The sequence below is a fragment of the Diabrotica undecimpunctata genome, chromosome 4 (genome assembly GCF_040954645.1).
Source record: "Diabrotica undecimpunctata isolate CICGRU chromosome 4, icDiaUnde3, whole genome shotgun sequence".
Lineage (NCBI taxonomy): Eukaryota > Metazoa > Arthropoda > Insecta > Coleoptera > Chrysomelidae > Diabrotica > Diabrotica undecimpunctata.
Window position 1 is genome coordinate 5,787,667 of NC_092806.1, and position 21,825 is coordinate 5,809,491.

At 33.5% G+C, this 21,825-nt stretch overlaps 1 protein-coding gene across 1 annotated transcript; it reads left to right on the forward strand.

Moving 5' to 3' along the window:
- Positions 1 to 7,856: 7,856 nt before the first annotated feature.
- On the forward strand, positions 7,857 to 20,797 carry LOC140438100 (uncharacterized). Its single transcript, XM_072527815.1, has 4 exons — positions 7,857 to 8,021; positions 19,452 to 19,589; positions 19,651 to 19,838; positions 20,574 to 20,797. Exons 1-4 carry the CDS (start codon positions 7,892 to 7,894, stop codon positions 20,727 to 20,729), a joined length of 612 nt encoding a protein of 203 aa, XP_072383916.1. The 5' UTR covers positions 7,857 to 7,891; the 3' UTR covers positions 20,730 to 20,797.
- The last annotated feature ends 1,028 nt before the right edge of the window (positions 20,798 to 21,825 follow it).

Here is a 21,825-nt window from a genome sequence, read left to right on the forward strand (position 1 = left end):
GCCCTGTTTCGCCGCCGTGTCTAGTTCTAGGAAATATTGCTCAACATCTCGCTTCCTACGCCCAATTATGTCAATGTCATCATCGTATGCTAAGATTTGTATCGATCTATTGTAAATAGTACCGTCGTCTCTTCGTGTGTCTCAGACTGCCTTTTCCAAGACAATGTTAAATAGGAGGCAAGCCAGGACATCCCTTGTCTGAGTCCATTCTTTATCTCAAAGGACCGAGAATTTTTTCCCAGAAAACCATTGGAAGAGTCCATTTACGTGACTAGAAGTGACCGTTATACAACATGTAAACTTTTTCAATTATATTGAAATCTATAAAATTAATAAATAAATAATAAACTTACTTTATTCAATTTTAAACATATTATTTACATTTTAAAAATACAGAAAATAGTAAGAAGCTTTCTAGTGTGAGCTAGTCTACAGTACTGTTAACTTTTTTTTTTTTTAATTTTTGTGAAAACAATTTTTGGATTTAAAATCAAAATGTAATTAACGTTACATATAAAATAATATTTTGTTAAAAATAAACTAATAATAAAAACAAGCAATTTTGTAGTCCGTATCTTTCAATGTAAACAAAGTTTCAACAGCTTCATTATAAGCGAAACAATAAACCCTTTCTAATCGCCGCATTAAACATAATGTTACTGCATGCCTAATAACTGGCAAATTTCAGCGATTTTCCAAGCCAGAAATCAAACTGTAACTATCCGTAAGTTTGTATTTGGGTGGAGTTACACAAATCATTGTTTTGGTGGTGTAATACACCCAGATTTTTGACCGCAAGTAACCAATGGGGGTGAAAAAGGGCTCGTTAGTAAATGCGCAGGGCAGCAAGGGCGGGGAAAATGGATAAAGAAAACGCCTTGATAGTGTCATAATAGATTCATAGCAACGTTACCTATGAAAATAGAACAGGGAAGTTAGATATCAATTTTAAATAAATTTAAAATTTTGACCAAAACAAAATTTTATATTATTAAATAATAAAATAAATGTTTCCTTACGAAGTTGTCATGTTTACAATTCAGCTTAAATTTAAATTAATTTATAAGTATTACAGTACAATATAAATTATACAATAAAGTTCATAGTAAAAAATCTGATGTGTCTAAAATATTTACAAAAATTTTTGTTTTCAAAATCAATCAATTTCAGCGACATCTATGGACATTACTCGCAGAGTGTGCACCGACGACCCACATAGCCCTCAAGATGCATAACCAACATTTAACCATTATCATTCATCTTGAATTCAGTTGACACGGTTGAAATGGACTACCTAAGAAGAGCTTGCCGTATATCAAGAGTAGAACGTATACCTAATTCTGAAATTAGAAGAAAAACAGATAGAGTACATACAACTTCTGAAAGAATAGAAACTAGACAGTTAATATGGTATGGACACGTACAGAGGATGGACGACAACAGATTGCCAAAAAGAGCTATGGAATACAATCCAAGTAATAGAAGGAAACGAGGAAGACCAGCCAAGTCTTGGATACAAGGTGTTATGGAAACCATGAAAGATAGAGCCATTGATGAAGACACCTGGAGAGATAGAAAAAGATGGCGATCGAAATGCGGGAAGCGGCAGAAGCTGTAGGATCCCCGCTTATATATATATATATATATATATATATATATATATATATATATATATATATATATATATATATAATCAAATGAAAAAGTTGCCTCGAGAGGTTATCTGGGAGACATTTAATAAAAAGGAAATTTTATATGTTTATTCTTCTTCTTCTTCGTGCGACTAGGATTACTCCTGTTTGTCTGCCTCTTATTCTGTTTCAGTTGTTGTTGACGGTACATTATCTTTCCACCTTTTTGGCGGCCTTCCAACGGGTCTTCTGCTATATGGCTTGTTGTTTTTACAGATGTTCGTTAATCTATTTGGTCCCATTCGGTTTACATGTTCGTTCCAGTTTTTTTTTTCTTGTTTTTATCCACCTGTTAATAGTTTGAATTTTGCATTGTTCGGTATATTTCTCTTGGTTTGTCTGTCTCTTAATGATATTCCCGCTATTGATCTTAATACTTTTATTTCGATATTGTTGATTTGTTATTTCGTCTTTCTTGTATTCGGTCCTTGTCTCCGCTGCATATGTTAGGTTATTGGTCTTACTGTTGTCTTGTATACTTTCATTTTGCTTTCCGTGGTCAGATATTTGTTTCTCCATATGGTTCCCTGGAGGCAACCACTTACTCTTGCCGCGTTTGATGCTTGCCTTGTGGTCTCTGTTCTTATATCCCTGTCACTAGTGATCTCTACTCCTAGGTAATTGAATTTCATTACTTGTTCTACAATTTTGCCGTCTATTTCTAGTTTGCATCTACGCGGCTCTTTACTGATCACTATACATTTAGTTTTTTCTACTGATATTCTCATATTAAGTTTGTTTGCTGTGATATTGAAGGTGTGGAGCTGCCTTTGAAGGTCATCTTCGTTATCAGCAATTAGTACTGCATCATGGGCATAGCATGGTATCGTGATTTTATGCGCTCCCATGTGGTATCCGTGTCGTTTTCTTACTTCGTAAATTATTTGATTCATCACTATATTGAATAACAATGGGCTGAGCGAGTCTCCTTGGCGGATTCCTCCTTATAGTTCTATGCATTCTGTTTCCCCTGTTGGCATTATAACTCTGGTCTTGTTGTTCTTGTTAATTTCATTAATTGTTCTTATTATCTGATGGTCTATTTGTTCAGATTGTAATAAATTTAAGATGTCATTTCGCTTCACTCTGTCAAAAGCACTTTTTAAATCTATAAAGCACATGTATGCTGGTTTTCTATATTCAATAGACTTCTCTATTATTTGTCTGATAATAAAAATTGCGTATATTGTGCTGTGGTTCTTCCGGAAGCCGGAAGAACCGCAGTTTGTTCCATTAGTAAAAATATAGTCTCGGCTCAAAAGTATATAGGAAAATATTTTGTTAATCCTACACGAAAGATAGTTCCTTGATGTAATCACTGTGCTGCAGCAGTTCGTGTTCGTAAGAAAGCTCTGAATCAATATAGACGAACAAGAACTAATGAAAATCCTATCAAGTTTAAATTAGCAAAGCTAAATCAAAAGGTATCATAAAGGAAAGCAAAAATACTTCATAGAATCTTTATATCAATTCTATTTCTTCCGACACAACATAAAAAATCCCCGCCTTAATTCATGACAACGAAATAGTGACTCAAAGTCAAAGTATCGCCAAAATTTTCGCGCATCACTTTCAATCCAAAACGCTAAACCAAAATAAGTCTTTACACTCTTTTAACATCCCAAGTGGTAAAACTAACGATATTTCCAATCCAATAAACTTACCCATTTCTAAACAAGAATTGACTCTAGCCCTATCCACTACAAAAAATTTAGCTGCTAGCACTCAATTTTCCTCAAATATCTCCATGAAGAAACTATAAATTTCAATTTTCTTCAAATATCTCCTTGAAGAAACTATAAATAAATTGCTTCAATTGTACAACCGAATCTGGTCCCGACAAGAATTTTCATCCAAATGGAGAGAATCCATTTTATTTCCTATAAAAAAGCAGCTCTCTTTCCAACTCTCCAAACTCGTTTAGGCCAATCTCTCCATAGTAGGCTTAGTAATATCCCCATTGCAAGATCGAAAAAGAGCAATTATCAGATTATTCACCACAGAATTCAGAATTCAATGGATCACAAAATTTGTCTAAATCAACAGGCTCAAGTTGAATATGTTTAGAACCATAGATAGCTACACCTCCATGTAGTCTACTTTCTCTACAATATGAAGAGATATGTTAAAAATTGTCTAAGTTTATTCTTTGTAAATTATCGGAGTTTAACCAATGTTCCGAAAGACAAAAAATGCCATAATTATCATCTTTAAAAAATGCGATTAATTCATCTACCTTATTAGTAATACTTTGTACATTTAAGTGAAACACAGAGCACGTTTCTTTGGTAATACTATAGTTATTGTAGTTATTGTTTATGCATGAAGGAACGAAAAAGTTCATTAATATATATACCTTTAAGCCATAGTTCACAATTTAAAAGTCTTTGAGACGATGCTTCAGGAACTGCAATTTTATATGAAGCATAACTTCTTGGATATCTCGAGTTTAATTGATTAACCTCAATATTTTCAACAATAGTCCTACGATGATTTGTTAGTTCTTCCAAAGATGTATCTGGAGACCAGTTGGTTGTATGATAATACTTAATAGTTCTCTTTGCAGCCGTCTTTAGTACATCTGCTTTTGGAGTTACTATGGTTTGTTTTTTAACCAGGAGGAGTAAACTAAAAAGACAGATTCACACCCAAGAAAGTTACTAGAAAAGTCACCAAATACATCTTCTTTTTTGGTTAATTAACTTGGTCAATTCTAACCTTACTTTGTTTGTTTATGTTTAACTAATATTTTTTTCCAATTTACTTCCAATATATATTTTTTTTGTTTTTCTAATTACAATAAAAAAATGTTGGATTGTTATGAAGAAGTTATTCAAATAATTGAATTCGCAAGACCTAAAACTAGCACATTGCTTTAGTAAGTCTTGATTTTAATAATAACTATTCTACAAAAGTAACATGTTGCCTGTTTCATTTTTGCTACCATGACTGTTAGTTTCATTGCAGGATTATTAATTTTTAATTGTTTGTACATGTTTATAATGCATTGTTTATGATAAATGACCCAAATCTACTCGGCGTTTTTTAGGTGGAGAAGGATAATTACCACTAGTACTTGACATTGAATTCATATTGTCATCTTAATAACACTAATACGTCGCTAAATAGTTCTGAGGATAACTTTTTTATATAAATGCAAACGAAAAATCTAAAAATTAAAAAAATAACGCAGAAAATACAAAAAATCGTCGATATATATTTTGAATTTTAAAATGTCATAAATGTTATTAGTGTCAAAATGTCATAATTTAGTGGAGTAAACAAACCATAGTACCTATTAGAACATTTTTTAGTTTTCTAAATGTTTTAGGTTTATTAGTACTGTTGTCATTTTGAGGACCAAGAATTTGTTTGTCACTCAGTTTAATTACATTAGAACATAAATTGGCAGCTTGTGCTTCATGGATTGCTGCTACATTAGAAAGTGTTATTTCAGGATGTTTTATATTGGTAGCAGTTTTGACAGCTCTTGGCCCTTGAGTTACTTCTTTATAACTGTTTTTGTCTGATTTGTAGGTGCTTTGATGGTCTAGAGTGTTTTTGTCAGTTTGTTTTAGACTATTTATTTTATGGTTTAATAATGATACTTGATCTTGTAAGGCTTTAATAGCAATTTCTTGGTTGAAGATAATCTTATCGTTTTGCTCAATCAGATCTTTCATATAAGTAATATGTAAAGAGCTTATGATGTTATCTTGACTATTTTTGGCAGACATTTCAACCTCTTGGAACTCGATGTTTTCGGAATTACAACAATTAATGGTCTGTTGATTATGGATTAATGAAACATTAGGTGAAACCTTAAGTAAAAGAAACGAGGAATGGTTAGACCATAATTGCCAACAAGTAATAAATAGCAAAAATATAGCTAGACAGAAATGTCTACAAAGGGATTCGCGATTGAATAGAAGGGCATATGAAGAACTCAGAAAAAATGCAAAGAAAATATGTAGAATGAAAAAGTAGGAAATGTTGAATAAAAAAATACAATAAGTTACAGATTATAATAATAGAAGAGAGGCTAGAAAATGTTACAAGGAAACCAAGCAATACACCCAAGGATACATGACAAGATCAACAGTTTGCAAGGACAAAAATGGGGCAATTATCATCGAGAAAGAGGCAATAATGAAAAGTGGAAGGAGCATTTTCAAGAGCTGTTAAACCCAGAAAAAGAGCAAAACGAAGATGAAGAAATAATTCACCACACAACAGAACAACTAGTTGAGCAACCAACATTGGAAGAAACAATAAACGTCATAAAACATCTAAAAAATAACAAAGCACCTGGTATAGATGGGATAACTGGAGAACTGATAAAGAATGGTGGACATGAGCTATGGAGGGGTATCCATAAACTTATCGACGCATATGGACACTAGAAGTCATCCCAGAAGATTGGAAAGTAGGAATCATACTTCCTATGTACAAAGGGGGAGACAAACGACTCTGCAAAAATTATAGGGGCATAACAGTTTTAAATGTCGTCTACAAGATATTATCAGGAATTATATACAGCCGCCTGGAATCGTTTTCGGAGGAGATTATTGGTGAATACCAATGTGGCTTCAGACCAAAGAGGTCCACTATAAACCAAATACATATGTTAAGAGGTATACATGAAAAATATGTTGAATTTAACATACCTATTTACAACATGTATATCGATTTCAAACAGGCATTTGATGGAGTAGATCGACAAAAGATGTTAAAGCAACTATCTATGTTAGGGATACCCAATAAGTTGGTTAAACTTATACGAATGACTCTGGAGGGTTCTAAAGCTATGGTGAGAATAGTTGAAGATATGACGCAAGCCTTTGATATTGAAAATGGAGTTAGACAAGGTGATGCCTTATCAACAACACTTTTTAATCTAACTTTAGAAGCTGTTGTTAGAAAACTGGATAAAAACGGCGGTATTAATACAAGATCAATGCAAATATGCGCATATGCGGATGATGTTGCTATAATAAGCCACAATAAAAGGCTATTAAGTGAAAAAGTTATAGAACTGAAGCGATTAGCTGCTACGTTTGGTCTATATATAAATGAAAGCAAAACAAAATATATGGAGTGCACAAAATTGAATGAACATGAGAATCTGAAGGTAGACAATCATACCTACAAATATGCCTCCACTTTTCCCTACCTAGGCTCAAGAATAAATGACAACAACATCAGTCAAGAAATTCAAGCACGGATTCTTAGCGGTAAAGTGTTTTTATGCATACAAAGACTTAATGAAAAGTAGGTTACTGAATCGTGAGTCTAAGCTTAGAATCTACAAAATAGTAATTAGACCAGTGGTCACATATGGATGTGAAACGTGGACCCTCTCAACCACTGATGAAAATCAACTAAGAATATTTGAGCGCAAAATACTAAGGAAGACATTTGGACCAACCCAATGCAGTGATGATTCGTGGAGAATTAAAATGAACCACGAGCTGGATGAACTAATGCAGAGCGCAGATATTGTAAGATTTGTAAAGTCACAAAGACTAAACTGGCTTGGTCATCTAGAAAGAATTCCAGATAATCGAGCTGTAAAAGTAGTCCAGAGATGGAAGCCCCAAGGAAACAGAACAAGAGGAAGGCCCCGTAAAAGATGGATAGACGACGTAGAGAGTGATCTTAAAACCATGAACATCAGGCAGTGGCGAAGGAAAGTATCCGACAGGGCAGAATGGAAGACCATTGTTAAGCAGGCCAAGACTCACAAAGGGTTGTAGCGCCATTAGAAGAAGATGAAGAAGAATGGTCTGTTGATCTATCATTATGGCATTTTTATTTTTAGTATGTGAGATATTTCCACAGGTGATGCATCGAAATCCCGTCTTGGCCAGTTTTTTACATTTTTTGCATTTTTTAATCTTGTCCGACAATAATAATATATACAAAATATAAGAGGAATAATATTTCTCTATATAATTTAAAGTCTTTTAGAAACTTTTATCTTTAATGTTGGTAGTAAAACTTACTTCATTACATTTTTCCGATATAAATGTCTTTTTGACTGTACTAAATTACATCATTCCTAGCAACGTTACCGCCAATAATCTAATATTCAATATAACACAAGTGAATTCTTGCACGATAATTTGATTGTCAGTTTTCATTTAGGGTGCGGGAATAAAACATACCACCTTTACGGGGTGTCTGTGCTTTCGAAAAATATGGATTCGCAGAATCCGCACTTCCGGTTCCCTGAAAACGGCGCGGAAAACTCGATTTTGCCAGTGTCCGCTTTTTCCACCTACAGCTTGCTGAAGAATTGCAATTACTTGTTGACTTCACAATCGCCAGGTGCGTAAACATGTTTAGTAAGTACCAAAATAAGTTAATGACTTTTGGATATATAAAAAGATATGTACTTCAGTTATAAGTCGCTGCTTTTTTGATATCCTGGAATGTAAATAACATTTTTTGACAAATTAAGAACAAAATACTGAAAAGTTTTATTTTCTGTACTTTCACAAAATGTATTACAATTTATTTTCACTTTTCTTCTTCTTCTTCTTATGCCCTGCTCGATTATCGTACGTTGGCTATCAAATAGGCTATAGGTACTAATTTTATCGGCATCAGCTCGGAAAAGAGATGCAGAGGATCTGTTAAACCATTCTCTCGAGTTTTTAAGCCATGAGGTTCGTCTTCGACCTGGCCCACTTCTTCCATCTCTCTTGCCTTGTATTATTAAATGAAGAATATTATATCTCTATATAGACGTATCTATGCTATAGCTGCTATACTTTAAAGATTTTAACTGAAGCTGTTTTTTTCAAGTTGGCAATTCAAAATTATATCTGCATTTTTTAAATTTATTAATTTTCATAGATTTTAATGGAGATGGCTTGGGGCCATTATTTTAAATAGCGTACGTAGAATCTGTGCTTCTATTATTGAAAGCCCTTCTATATTCTGCCATTTGTTTGTTAAAACTTCTACCACTTTGACCAATTTAAGTTTTTGGGCAGTTACCACATGACATGTAAGTTTGTATACACCAGTGCCGGCTCGTATCACTTTATGAAGGTAGCTGCCTAAATTTGTAGTGACGGGTTCACGATATTGTCAAAAAAGCTTTGAAATAGAAATTTAAAAAAATAGGCGCCAATACTTTTACATTATGTAGATATCTACTATTTCTAGGGTGCCAAGAAATGGTCCAACATTTATTAAAACAGTTCCGTAAATTAATTAACAATAAAAAACTTAATTGACCATCAGTATTTACTGCTGATAGTACTTGAAGTTTGTTATTACGATTGAGTGTCTAGAGTTTATTTACAAAATTATAAAAATTACACTATTTCAATACTTACACACACGCACAAATTTGTTTAATATCATCACTTTTAAAGTTTTAAAAGTGCTTAAAGCACTAAGTCGTTCTTCCTTCATGGTATTTCGAAGGAATGTATTAATTCCATTCGAAAAACAGCGATCCGCTTCAGATGTTGACATAGAAATGGTAATTAAAATACTTAAAAGCTTAATAGTTTCTTCAAATGTACATTTTAAACCTTACTCATTTAATAAAACTGATAGCGGAACAGCCCCAGATGCAGTACTTAATTCGTCTCTCTGATACAGTACTTGTAATTTAGTTTTAAACCGAATTTTGTTTAAAAATAAGAATTATCTGCATGTCTCAGAAATTATTAGGGAACTTATGCTTATAAGCAGAAAACTTCTCCGACGTAAATTAATTAGAATCAACTAAATGTCCGTAGACGGAAAACCTTGTTTTTATTTCCAACAAAACTGCATCGCATAAAGTATTTTCCACCTAAGAAGACAGCTTTGCAATTAAATGCTGGTAACTTTATTACTAGCGGAATAGATAAGCGACGATATATTTTACACTACCTTTATGAATAACATTTTACTGCTCTGTTGTTTCAATCAGCACTGCTCAACAAGTTATCGTTTATTGGTTTTAATATCTTATTGCAATAGTACGAGTACAGAATATTTATTTAAACAGTGAATTTATTACATGTTAATTTTTTTTTAATTTCTTCTGGTGTATCGTATAATGTAGGTTTACAAAATAATTAAAGTTATACCTTTACAAGAGCATATTATTTGAAAAATAAGGAGTACCATGTGTCATAATAATTGAAATCTTCTTTATACACACTTTAAAAATTTGTTAAGTAATGTATTTCTTAAATCCACACTATTTGCTATGCTACTTAAAAATATGTTTCTGTTAACGACACTGTTATTCATTCTTTTTCAATTCAATTCAATTCAAACTTGTTATCATATTATACTTCTGTTTATCGTTAAAAATTAATTGATGGTCGTGGGTTTAAATCTTATTTAAAACATGCGAACGGGTTTTGCAATCACAATCAATGCAGGGTTTATGCTTGTTTAGCATTGGTTGGTAAATAATTTGTGTTCGATTGTTTCGTCTGTTATACAACCCTCGTCCTTTTTAGGGTGTAGTAGTTGTATATAAGTACCTATTTTTTATAGTAGTGTAGTGAAGCGGTACTTTAAAGTAAAATGAGTAATTTTGAAGAAAATAAAATACAGTCGAAACGTAGTGTTTTCTCAAGAAGAATGGCGTTTAGTTCTGAAAGCTGAAAGTTATTTCAATTTGGAAAAAAAATAATATGGGTCCATTGACATCTGTTATGGCAGTTCAGAAACGCACATGCGATGCTTGCGGTATCTCAGAGAGAACATTCCGAAGAATTAATAACATGAGTGAGGATGAAATAACTAAAGTAAGCAAGAGAAATCGTCGACATCCAAGAATTTTAGATTTGCAGCAGTCAATTAAAAATATTATATATAATATGTATAAAGCCAAAAAACATGTAACAATTAGTGTTACAAAAAATAAAAGACAAGGAACTGTGTGATATTAGTTTATCAAGTTTGTGGAGAGTACTGAAACATTTAGGTTTTCGATATAAAAAGACAAATAATAGACAAGTATTGTGTGAACTCTCTAATGTTGTTTCAAAACGGTGGCATTCTTAAGAAAATACATGAACAATAAAGCATCTGATAGTCTGAAACAAGTTGTATTTTTAGATTAAACTTGGATTTTCGCTAAAGAAAATATGTCAAAATCATCCTGGCAAGATGGCACCACGAAATGTTATTCTTCTGGTCGTCCCGGTAATGGTAAACGCTACATTATACTTCATGCTGGAAATGATGAGGGTTTTATTCCTGACGCTAGTTTAATTTTTTCGTCCACTAAGAATACATGTGATTACCATGGAAATATGGATGCAAATATTTTTGAAGAATGGTTTGAAGAAAATTTGTTAAAAAAATTTTAGCCACCGTCCATAATAGTGTTGGATAATGCATCTACCACTCAAGACTAGAAGAAAGATTTCCTGGACAAAAGAAGAAATACAGTTGTGGTTGACAGAAAAGAAAATTTATCACAGTGAGATATTTTTAAAAGTCGATTTACTTCAAAGGTGTGGAGAGCACAAAATTCAAAAGAAATTTGTTACTGGCCAAATGGCTCTTAAATATGGACATGAAGTTCTTCGACTTGCGCCCTACCATTGCAACTATAACGCAATTGAGCTAGTTTGAGATATTGCAAAAAATTGTTATAATAAACATGCATCCAAAATAACAGATGACGCTAGCGTTCTTAGTTTATGGAAAGAATCGCTAGAACAAATAAAGGCAGAACAGTGGCAAAATTGTATTAGACATACGGAAGACATAATCGTTCAGTCTTTTCAAACCGAGCGAGTTATAGATGAGGTCCGACCTCTAATTATTCGGATAAATAATTCAGATAGTGACCGACTCTGATAGTGAAATATCCGACAGTGAATAGGACAAATCGTTTGCTAAAAAGAAGTAACAAAAATGTGTTTCGGGAATTGAATTCGGACTTTGTGGTGTGTTTTAGTTAAACGATAAAGTACCTTCGGTCTAATTACTGGACTGCATACTCTCAATAGCTTTGGTATTAATTACTGGACTACACGTGTTTAAACCTTTTATTTTGCTGAAAACTCGGAAGTGATTTAGTGCCAATTTGTTTCAAGGTTATATTTAATACAGTGTCTGCAGAAAGTAAAGTCTTGGATGTATTTTATTCAAATTTACTGCATGCAAAACCATTCGTATAATTTTCACTCTACGCAAAATAGAGACTTATAGAGACCTTGGTGAACATTTTATGTCGACAAATAATTTAGAGTATTCGAAATATTCCGTCCCACTTCTTTTAATACGCCCTGTATATGCATATTATATTTATTTTATTTGCCTTTAAATTAAATAGTTTTACTTTTCAAATGATTGGAATTAAATATTACCGCTCCACTGTTTGAGGCCCGCTGATCATATCTTAATTGCATGCCGGCCGTCATAGGGTAAAAGAACTTTTATCTCTAATGCTTCCCGATTTCTGCTGGGCCTGTCCTCTCCAATTCGCGCCTTTTTTGATTAGTTCATCATTATCCGTTTCTCTCTGTGACGTTGAATTGAATTGCTGCTTTAAAATTCTCCAAATGTTTTTTCACTTTAACAGAATCAGCATACTTGCACTGATGCAATCGCAATTGATGAAAAATAATTTCTACGTGAAGCCTTTCCCCCCCGTGTCTTAACGTCTTTCATTTAGAATCCGCGAGGAAACTAAATTCCTGTAGTTGGCTGTAGGTATACCATGTATCACAAAAAATTTTATTTAAACAAAATTTTTTATAAAAGGTATATTAATATAAAAAAAATTATTAATATTAATATATACCTTTTATAAAGGAATTTTTTTAAATAAAAGTTTTTCTCTTGATAAGGTTCCTAATGATATATATGTTATATTTGTCTGTCTTCCTGTTCTGTTCTTCTCCCAATTCCATTTCTACTTCTTGTCTCAGTCTTTTCTCTATTATTTTCGTATATATTTTAAAGCATAAGCATGACAGACATGTGGGTGATCAAATTATTAGAGCCACCTAGTAAAAGTCATTTTTTTTTACAAAAAGGGTATATAATTGAGCTGTATAATATATTAATGCGTTTCTTTCCATTTGATTATCTTGTAACACTTTATGAAAATACAATAGGATAGTAAGAATAGCACGAGATAGTCACCAAATGGACGAAGAAGTATTGGCAGACCAAGAAAATGATAGTGCGATAATTTAAACAATTTAGAAGGCTAATATTGAAGAAGAAACAGGCTTTAAAGCCTACATACAAGAAGAAAGAAGAAGAAGAAGGGTTTTCAACCTATCGTCCTGCAAAAAAGCCGCTACTCATACCAGCCACCAAGAAAAAAAGGCTTCAATGGCCTAAATATTGGACCATTGATGATTGGAATTAGGTAAATAACAATACATTACAATTGATCAATTTGTCCACGATTTTAAAATAATAATAATATTCCAGGTTTGTTTTTCGGACGAATCTACTGTCCAGATCCTCCTGGATAGAGCTGAATTTTTGAGAAAAAGACCTAGGGAAAAATACAAAGCGGAGCATTATGGTGTGATCTATCATAAGCAGTCAAGGAACTGGTAGACTCTACATTGTCGAAGGAATAATGCGAGGCAGGACCAGTACTTAGGAGTACTGCAAACAAAAATGCTTCCTCAGGTCCAGAAGTGATTCCCAAATAAGAGTTTCACGTTTATGCATGACTCAGCGCCCTGTTACAAGGCAAAAACTGCTAGAAAATTTCTTGCTGACAACCAAATAAAAGTAAAATTTTCAGATCATGAAGAACGAAATTTCTAATTAAATTATAATTACAAAGCGTCAATTTATAGCTCTTGATAGCAATATGGCACAAGAGTGGACCAATTCAACAAAATTTCCAGAAATACATAGAAAGTATGCTAAGAAGATGCCAGGCAGTCATTGCTTGAAAGGGTGGCACTAGCAAAGCTTAAGGCATAATTTTAAGTATTTTCATGTAATCACTCGTTCCTTTTTTAATATGTGTAAACTTTATAAGGTTCCAAATTACATTAAAATAGAATTAAGCACAAAAAATATGTTTTATTGTTCAATTACATACCATTATTAAACAAAAAGTACAACTTTATGGAGTGGCTCTAATAATTTGATTACCCACTGTATTGCTCTATAGTTATCGCAGTTTAAATGTCTTTTTGTATATTGGCACGATGAAGTTGTTCTGTCAAATTTAGGGATTTTTTTGTATTTTCCACGTTTCTTTTTATGTTTTCCCTAGCTAGTTTATTTCTTCTTCTCCTATGTATTTTTGTAGGCGTTTTTTTTTTAACTTTACATAAAATCGTGCATAAAGGCCATAAAGATCAAAAAATTAATTTTTTAAAGGTTTATTTATAGTTTTCAGTTTTACAAATTGAATTCCTTGGAAGTAAAAAAAATGTGAGAGGAAGGCAGAAAATGTATCTTTTGGGAGACATTTTTCACCTTTCTTCCATTAAATCTTCTATTTGGGGACTTCTTCTTTCGTTATATGGTTTCTTTTGGCAGTGTATTTTCTAGCTTTCCTCTATAGTTTCTACTATAATGTTATTCAGGGTGTTGAAATTTAGGTCTGTGTTCTTATTGCTTTCGAAAATGCTTTTGATGTGTTCTTCAAATGCATTTATATTATCAGGCTCTATCCAGGTAAGTATATACTGATTTTTTATCATGCGGTGTGTCTCTTTCCCAGAGTCTATTTCTATCGACGCTTTTACCAATCTGTTCTTGTCAGTGATCATAAAATTGATCTCGTTTCTAGTTTTTCATTCGGGCTCTGTCACGTCCATCTCCGATTTTCTTTTTTGTAGAAAAAGCTGCTCATTTGTAACATATTTTTTCCAGCAGTAAACTAAATAAAGTTTCAACCCGCTCGTATCTGATTCCAAAACCACATTTTCCCAGTGCTGTTCCTGTCTTACCTCACCACTACAGATGATGGTTATAGTTTTACTACTGGGACCTAGATTTATCAATATCTTTGCTTTTTTTTTTAATTAAGCATATCGGGAAGTTCAAGGCTCAAATTTCTATTAAGACCTAGGTTTATTAAACACGCTTTTCTTGTATTTTTTCTTTATATGTACCATATTTTTTGTGCTTTAATTTATTTATATAGAGTTGTTTTCTTATCTATCTTAATTTTTTCCTTTTTCTTATCAATAAAGTAAAAAAAACAAAATAAATCAAGCTTTATAATATTTTTTTAATCTTTTAGACGTACTTTACATAGATGCAATCCAGTCATATTGTGTCTTGTTTCTGAAAGACACTCATTACCAATGCCGACATGAAACAATGTAGCTATTCCATTTTCTAATTTTTCCACGTGAGAATATCGTAATTTTTAGGACCTGGCACCGCTCGTTCTCCTTATATTTCGTTTATTTGATTCCTCGGCATTTAAATAGCACCCGACAATTGGTGCACGTTACGATGGTTTTATCTGACCACATCAATTTATTTCAGAAACAATAATATCATTTTTCCGAAACATTACCTGGCATGAAACAGGATCACGCCTCGGGGATGTCATGCAAACCAGAATCGAACACTATTTTATAGAAAAATCAAAACGTATTTACGTTAATCGTTTGATAAACGGTTATTTTCTTTGATTGCATGAGCCTCGAACTTCTAATAAAAAAGATAGGGATTTTATGGACACGCGAGATTCGTTTCTTTTAATTGTAAATGTAAACTTGCGGTTCGACGGATCTGAAATCGTGTCTGAAACTTTACACGTCATTCGGTTCTTCCTTTGATTTCTATACGGTAATAGATTTTTTAGATTGAAAAAATTGTGTAAAGAATATTGGGATTTGGCTAAAACATAGGGGTTTCAAATTTCAAACTCGTTCTGAAGCTTTGGATAAATTAACAGGGAAACATTTCTTGGTGTTTAATTATGTATTAATATTTTTACGTTTTCCTGCGGGTTAAGAGATTAAGTGAAGCAAGCGTGGTTTAACTAAACCCTATTCATTCTACAAATTCCCAATCGTCAACATAACCACGTGTAAGCCAAACAGGGTCGTACTGATGTACGACCTATGTATCATATGATTTTTAAAAATATTTACTTTTGAAACTGTTAGTGTAAGAATTTCTTGAAATTTAATCATTATATCACAATTAAACTAAACTCTAAAAAATAACACGACCAGTAAATAACTTAACAATAACTATAACATAAATATAACACAATATAATTAACTTAAAAATCAACACGATACAATTTGAATTTAAAATGATGGCAAGCTAGGATCTGTAACATGAGAATATGTCTCGCTTACGGTAATAAATTAATTTTTATAGCCTCTTGACGAATGAGACGGCGAATATCAACACGTGCTCATGTTTACTGATGGGAATTTGGTAAACGAATATACTTTAACTTTATTTTAACCCCAAAAAATTCACTTCAGTCAACTTTTGTTGCCATACCGAAAAAACCAAAAGCAAAGTCTTGTGATCAACATCGGATGATAAGTCTAATTAACCACATTTCGAAGGCATACACCAAGGTTATTTACAACAGAATAAGCAAAAAATGTGAGGATAACATTGGAGATTTGCAGTTTGGGTTTCGGAATTCTCTTGGGACAAGAGAAGCACTTATTAGTCTACAGGTACTCATCCAGCGCTGCAGAGATATGAACAAAGACGTGTACATATGCTTTATAGACTACGCAAAAGCATTCGATAACGTAAAGCACGAAAAGATAATTGAAGTTCTCCATAAGATCGGAGTCGACTACAGAGACATTCGAACAATAGCGAGTCTCTATTGGGATCAAACAGCTAAAGTGAAAGTAGGATCTACATTGACCAATAAAATTGAGATCAAGAAAGGTATACGACAGGGCTGTATCTTGTCTCCTATTCTCTTTAATATATACTCAGAAGAAGTATTTAAGACAGCGCTGGAGGAAAGCACAGAAGGCATAAAGGTAAATGGAGAAATAATTAATAACATAAGGTATGCTGATGACACTGTGATTCTAGCAAGCAGCATGGAGGAACTGAGTTGCCTAATGAGTAAGATACAAAAAACAAGTGCACAATACGGACTCAAACTAAATCACAAAAACCAAATGGATGTTAGTAAGCAAAACCCAACAACCACCGCAGCAACTGATATTAGACAATGAAAGAATTGAACACGTGGATTCGTACATCTACTTGGGAACAACAGTTAACTCAAATTGGGATCAAGCGAAGGAAATACGTATAAGAGTAGAAAAGGCAAGAGCATCGTTTACTAGCATGAAGCAAATTTTCACCTCTAAAAGCCTCACCCTACCTCTCAAAATTCGACTTCTGAAATGTTATGTATTCCCGGTTTTGTTATATGGAATGGAGTCGTGGAGAATGACCGCAACATTGATGAAAAAAGTAGAGGCCTTCGAAATGTGGGCTTACCGACGTATATAACGTATATGCTGGACTGAGCACGTGACCAACGAAGAGGTACTACGCCGGATAGGTAAAGAGAGAGAGGTAGGAATAAGTATAAAGAAAAGGAAGTTGGAATACTTGGGTCACGTTATGAGACATAATAAATATAGAGTACTACAGCTGATCGTTCAAGGGAAAATAGACAGCAGAAGGGGTCCAGGGAGGAGAAGACATTCGTGGCTCCAAAACTTGCGGCAATGGTTCGGATTGTCATCTGCTGAACTATTCAGATCTGCCGTAAACAAAGTCAGAATAGCCATGTTGATTGCCAACGTTCGGAACGGACAAGGCACATGAAGAAGAAGAAGAAAAAATTCACGAAATTACAAATATCACAAATTCTAAATAGAATAATAATTATCGATTACAATTCATACTGATATCGCTTACAAAACAATTCGCCAATATTAATCATGAAAGGCTACCTCAGCCGGCTCATATAAGCAGAGATTTAAATTTTTACAGAATATGACGTGTTGTGTGGAACTAAAAACCTCAAATTATTTTAGTGATGACAACTTTAGCATGGTTCTGATTAATATTCATTCTATAAGATATAAAACAGATGAATTATTTTTGTTTATAGAAGAATTAGGATTTCCTCCGATAGTTGCGATTACCGAGCACTGGCTTGAAGTCAACGAGCCTTTTTCTGTAGAAAAATATACCACAATTGCTAGATATGATCGTCCAAGTTCAGCTTATGGTGGCACCCTAATTCTTTCTACAAATAATGATTTCTCTCCTATAACAAAATATGATTTTCTGTTGAATGAATCCTTTTTTGAGTTTTCATTTGTATATAGCAAGAATCTTAATCTATACATTCTATGCATTTATAGATGTCTCCTCCAATTGCTTCCACGCTTTTCTATTGGTTTTCAATTCTCATCCACTGCTTTCCAGCTACAGCTGTTATATCGTCTATCCATCTCTTTTTGGTTCTTCCCACGCTTCTTTTTGTTTCTCGAGGTCTCCAGAATGTGACTTTATGAGACCATCTGTTGGTGTCTTGTCTTGCTACATGTGCTACCCATTGCCATCTCAATGTCGCTATTTTCTCCATGATGTCGGTAACTTTAGTTCTTCGACGTATTTCGGTGTTAGGAATTTTGTCTCTGAGGCTTATATTTAACATGGCCCTCTCCATGGCCCGTTGAGTTACTCTTAATTGTTCTGCCATTTTTCTTGTTATTGCCATAGTTTCCAATCCATAAGTTGCAACTGGTAGTATACAAGTGTCATAGGTTTTTCGTTTTAAGTGTATTGGGATTTTTCTGTCTTTTAAAATGAAGCTCAACTTACCAAAAGCAGCGACAATTGTGTCCTTCTTTTAATTTCTAGGGTTTGATTTTCCTCTTCGTTTTTAATTGCATGTCCTAGATATATATATTGTTCTGCCTTTTCTATATTGATGTTATCTATCTTGATTTTTTCTAGGCTGTTGCTTTAAAAAATTATACAATTATACAATATTTTAAGTTTGCTGCTTTAATTTTATGTGAAGTAAAAAGAAGTTTTCCAGCATATAAACAATTATTATCAGATAGACGGCACAATTTTTCTCTAGAATATTTAAAGAAACATTTAATAATATAGTTTTAATTGTATTAATAGTATAATAAAGAATGATAATGAATCAAAGAATAACTGAATATAATGATGTAGATAATATAAATTTCAAAAAATATTTTTTGTGACTTTAGCCTAAAATAATTCAATTCAAGTATTACTGCGTTTTTTTATTTATATGCATTAAATTCATAAAAGCATAAAAAGCATATTTTAGTGCATATTTCAACTGTTTTTTGTGCATATTTGGATGCATATTTTTGGGTTTTTTAAGTGCATATTTCCCAAGCTCTAGTCATGAATATGGACTCAAAATTGATACATAGAAAACGATTATTGGTAAAGTTAGGTGTAGATTTGAGAAGATTACAAAAAAAGAATAGTAGCATCTTACACCTGACGTATCGATATAACTTGTACTGATATCTTTAGTTTCTTGAGGACCTAAAGATGCTGTAAAAGTTTGTAAACAGCGAAACCGGTAGCCCATTCTCTTTTTGCCAACTTTAATAAAAACCTATAAAGGATTGTGAGAAGAAGACTTATTTCTTTAATATTCTTAAATTATTTGATTTGTTCCTTAATCTTGCAGTAGCAAAATTGGTGACTTTCCTGTTCCGATTTTCTATATTTTTCTGTCCTCCAGTCGTACTCTTTTAGATATTTTTCACTCTAGCCTTGGCTTTTAAGTATTTATTTTTTTGTAAAAAAATATTACAATATTATATTTTTTTTTAGAACCTCATCTAAAATCGTTCTTACCTCCCGAGCTACAGATGCGATGCCCTCCCATAGACAATCAAAGCAAGAGTTTCTTGTCTTCAACAGCACTTCTGCGATATCCCCCACCTTTCCATTTTTTACCCGATCAAGTTCGTAAGTTTACTCAACTTTTTAAGTACATAAACCAATTTTAAAATATCTAATTGATTTGTAGGATCACGAACTCCTCCAGATATTACTCAGTATAGTTCATTATACGATTCCTCTAATCTAAGAAGACAAAGAGGAGAAAAGAAACCTATCCCTGATGAACAGAAGGATGATAAATATTATGAGAGGCGGAGAAGAAACAATCAAGCTGCGAAGAAATCGAGAGACGCTAGGAAAATGAGGGAGGATCAAGTAAGTGGTTCAATAGCTATCAGATTTTAACAAACATTAACCGTTTATTATTTTGTTACTAAAGTCTTGTCCCTCCAGATTTTTTCATCTTATTCGTATTAGGTGTACATTTTTTGTCGCCTCTCCACCTGAAATTTGTGGCAAGTTTAAGGCAGCTCGGACGAGAGTGATAGGGATAGTGTCATTCGGCTTGTATCATTTACACAGTATATTGCTAATAATTAAAGAATTATTTAGCAATATACTGTGCCATTTGTAACTAAGTAACTAATATCCACAGACTGACCCACCACTCGGACTCGTGTAATTTTGGTTGCCTATATAAATATCACATAAGGGTGAAGTTTTTGGGTAAAATTTTTTTCAATCATTCACCACTTTTGCAATTTTCATATTTTTAACTTGGTATCATAGTTTATGGGTAGATTTCAATACTTTAAATATTATTTTTATTATTATTTATTAAAGAAAGATCGTTCCAAGAAAAGCTCTGGTTCGTGAATTAATATTTTTTGTTGCGCATATGTTTCTAATAAAAATGTGTTATAACACATGTGTGTGTTATATACAGAGTGTGAGACTCTCTAAAACTGACCAGAAAACATGAACTTACCATTATCATGAGCAATTTCAATGCCAATATAGAACAAGGTACAGTCAGTAAATTTATCAAACGGATTAAATGACTGTACAATATATTAACACTAAATTTTAACCAATTTATATTTATTGCAGATTGCTTTACGAGCCACGATTTTGGAACACGAGAACGCCATCCTGCGCGCACAAGTTTTAACCCTGAGAGAAGAGGCCTCTTCGCTTCGACAAATGCTGCTTCAAAAAAAAGCAATAGAATTAGCTTCAAGAGATTCTCAAATATGCATCTCATGAAAGTTAAAATCGTCGTTATATTTTACTGATTGTGATATTTATCTGTGTAAATAATAATTATATTCAAAATAAATATTCTTAAATCATAAGAGAGTTTCATCATCAGGGGTGCTACATTTCTTAGAAGACCTTATCACTCTCAAATTTATTGTGGCATATTGTTGTGGTCTGTGTTTGTGTTGCCAATTTTTTTTTCTTCTTTTATGAGGGGGGTGGTCCAAATGTTCGAAACATACCTCGGTCCTAGAAGGTGGGCAGAACCGCCTTCCAGCCTCGGTTATGCAGGACTCCTCCAACGTGACCACGATGATATCCGAGGCCGCGCGCCATGGTTGTTCGGACACCATCGACCTACCTGCTAAAAAAACACCCTCCTCAGCGGTGAATTACCGACCGGATCGCCCTGATTGGGACGCAACATCGGCACGGCATTCACCCGATCTCTCATTCACGCACAATTTTCACGCATTCTAGCACTTTTTCACTACGACTGAATTCTTCTCTACCTCTGTTCCACCCTGTTCATGTTCAACCTTACCCCTTCTCATTCTGCCTTATCTTCTTGCTTGCTCCTGGGCACCCTGCTCCCTTTGGGTCGCCTTTCTTCTTGTTTCGTTCTCTCCAATGTTCTCCTCACATACCTCTGAACTGCTTTCCACCGAACTGACGACCTAAACATCTCCTCTACCAGTTCCGTGACTGATTGCACCCTATTTCCTAGCTGTCTCTATCAAGCAGGCTCCTCTCACCTATCCATCTATCGCATACTAATAGCAATAGAGTGTGTGAGGCAGTCTCCGATATTTTACGATACAGTCATTTGTCATTTTCTGCCTTTCCAAATCTGTAAAGATATGCCCTGAAGCAACCATGTCCTGTGAGCATCTGTAAGCATCTTTTCATCTCGTCCTATTTCTCTTGCCACATCATTATGGACCTTTCCCTTTCTTCTCTTTCTCCCTTTTTTAAACGTTCTGTTGCTATGTCTTTATTTCTTCTCTCGTATTTTCTTCCTCTTTCCTTCACTAGACTGTGCATAGGAATACACCCGGTGATAACTCCCAACGCCTCGGCAGAACCTGTTCTGTATGCATAT

Excerpts from the sequence above, each read along its gene's own strand:
- LOC140438100 (XM_072527815.1), top strand. The coding sequence starts at position 7,892 with ATGGATTCGCAGAATCCGCACTTCCGGTTCCCTGAAAACGGCGCGGAA. Across the intron at positions 19,590-19,650 it reads TTTTTTACCCGATCAAGTTC|GATCACGAACTCCTCCAGAT; the intron begins GTAAGTTTACTC and ends ATTGATTTGTAG. Across the intron at positions 19,839-20,573 it reads GGAAAATGAGGGAGGATCAA|ATTGCTTTACGAGCCACGAT; the intron begins GTAAGTGGTTCA and ends TATTTATTGCAG.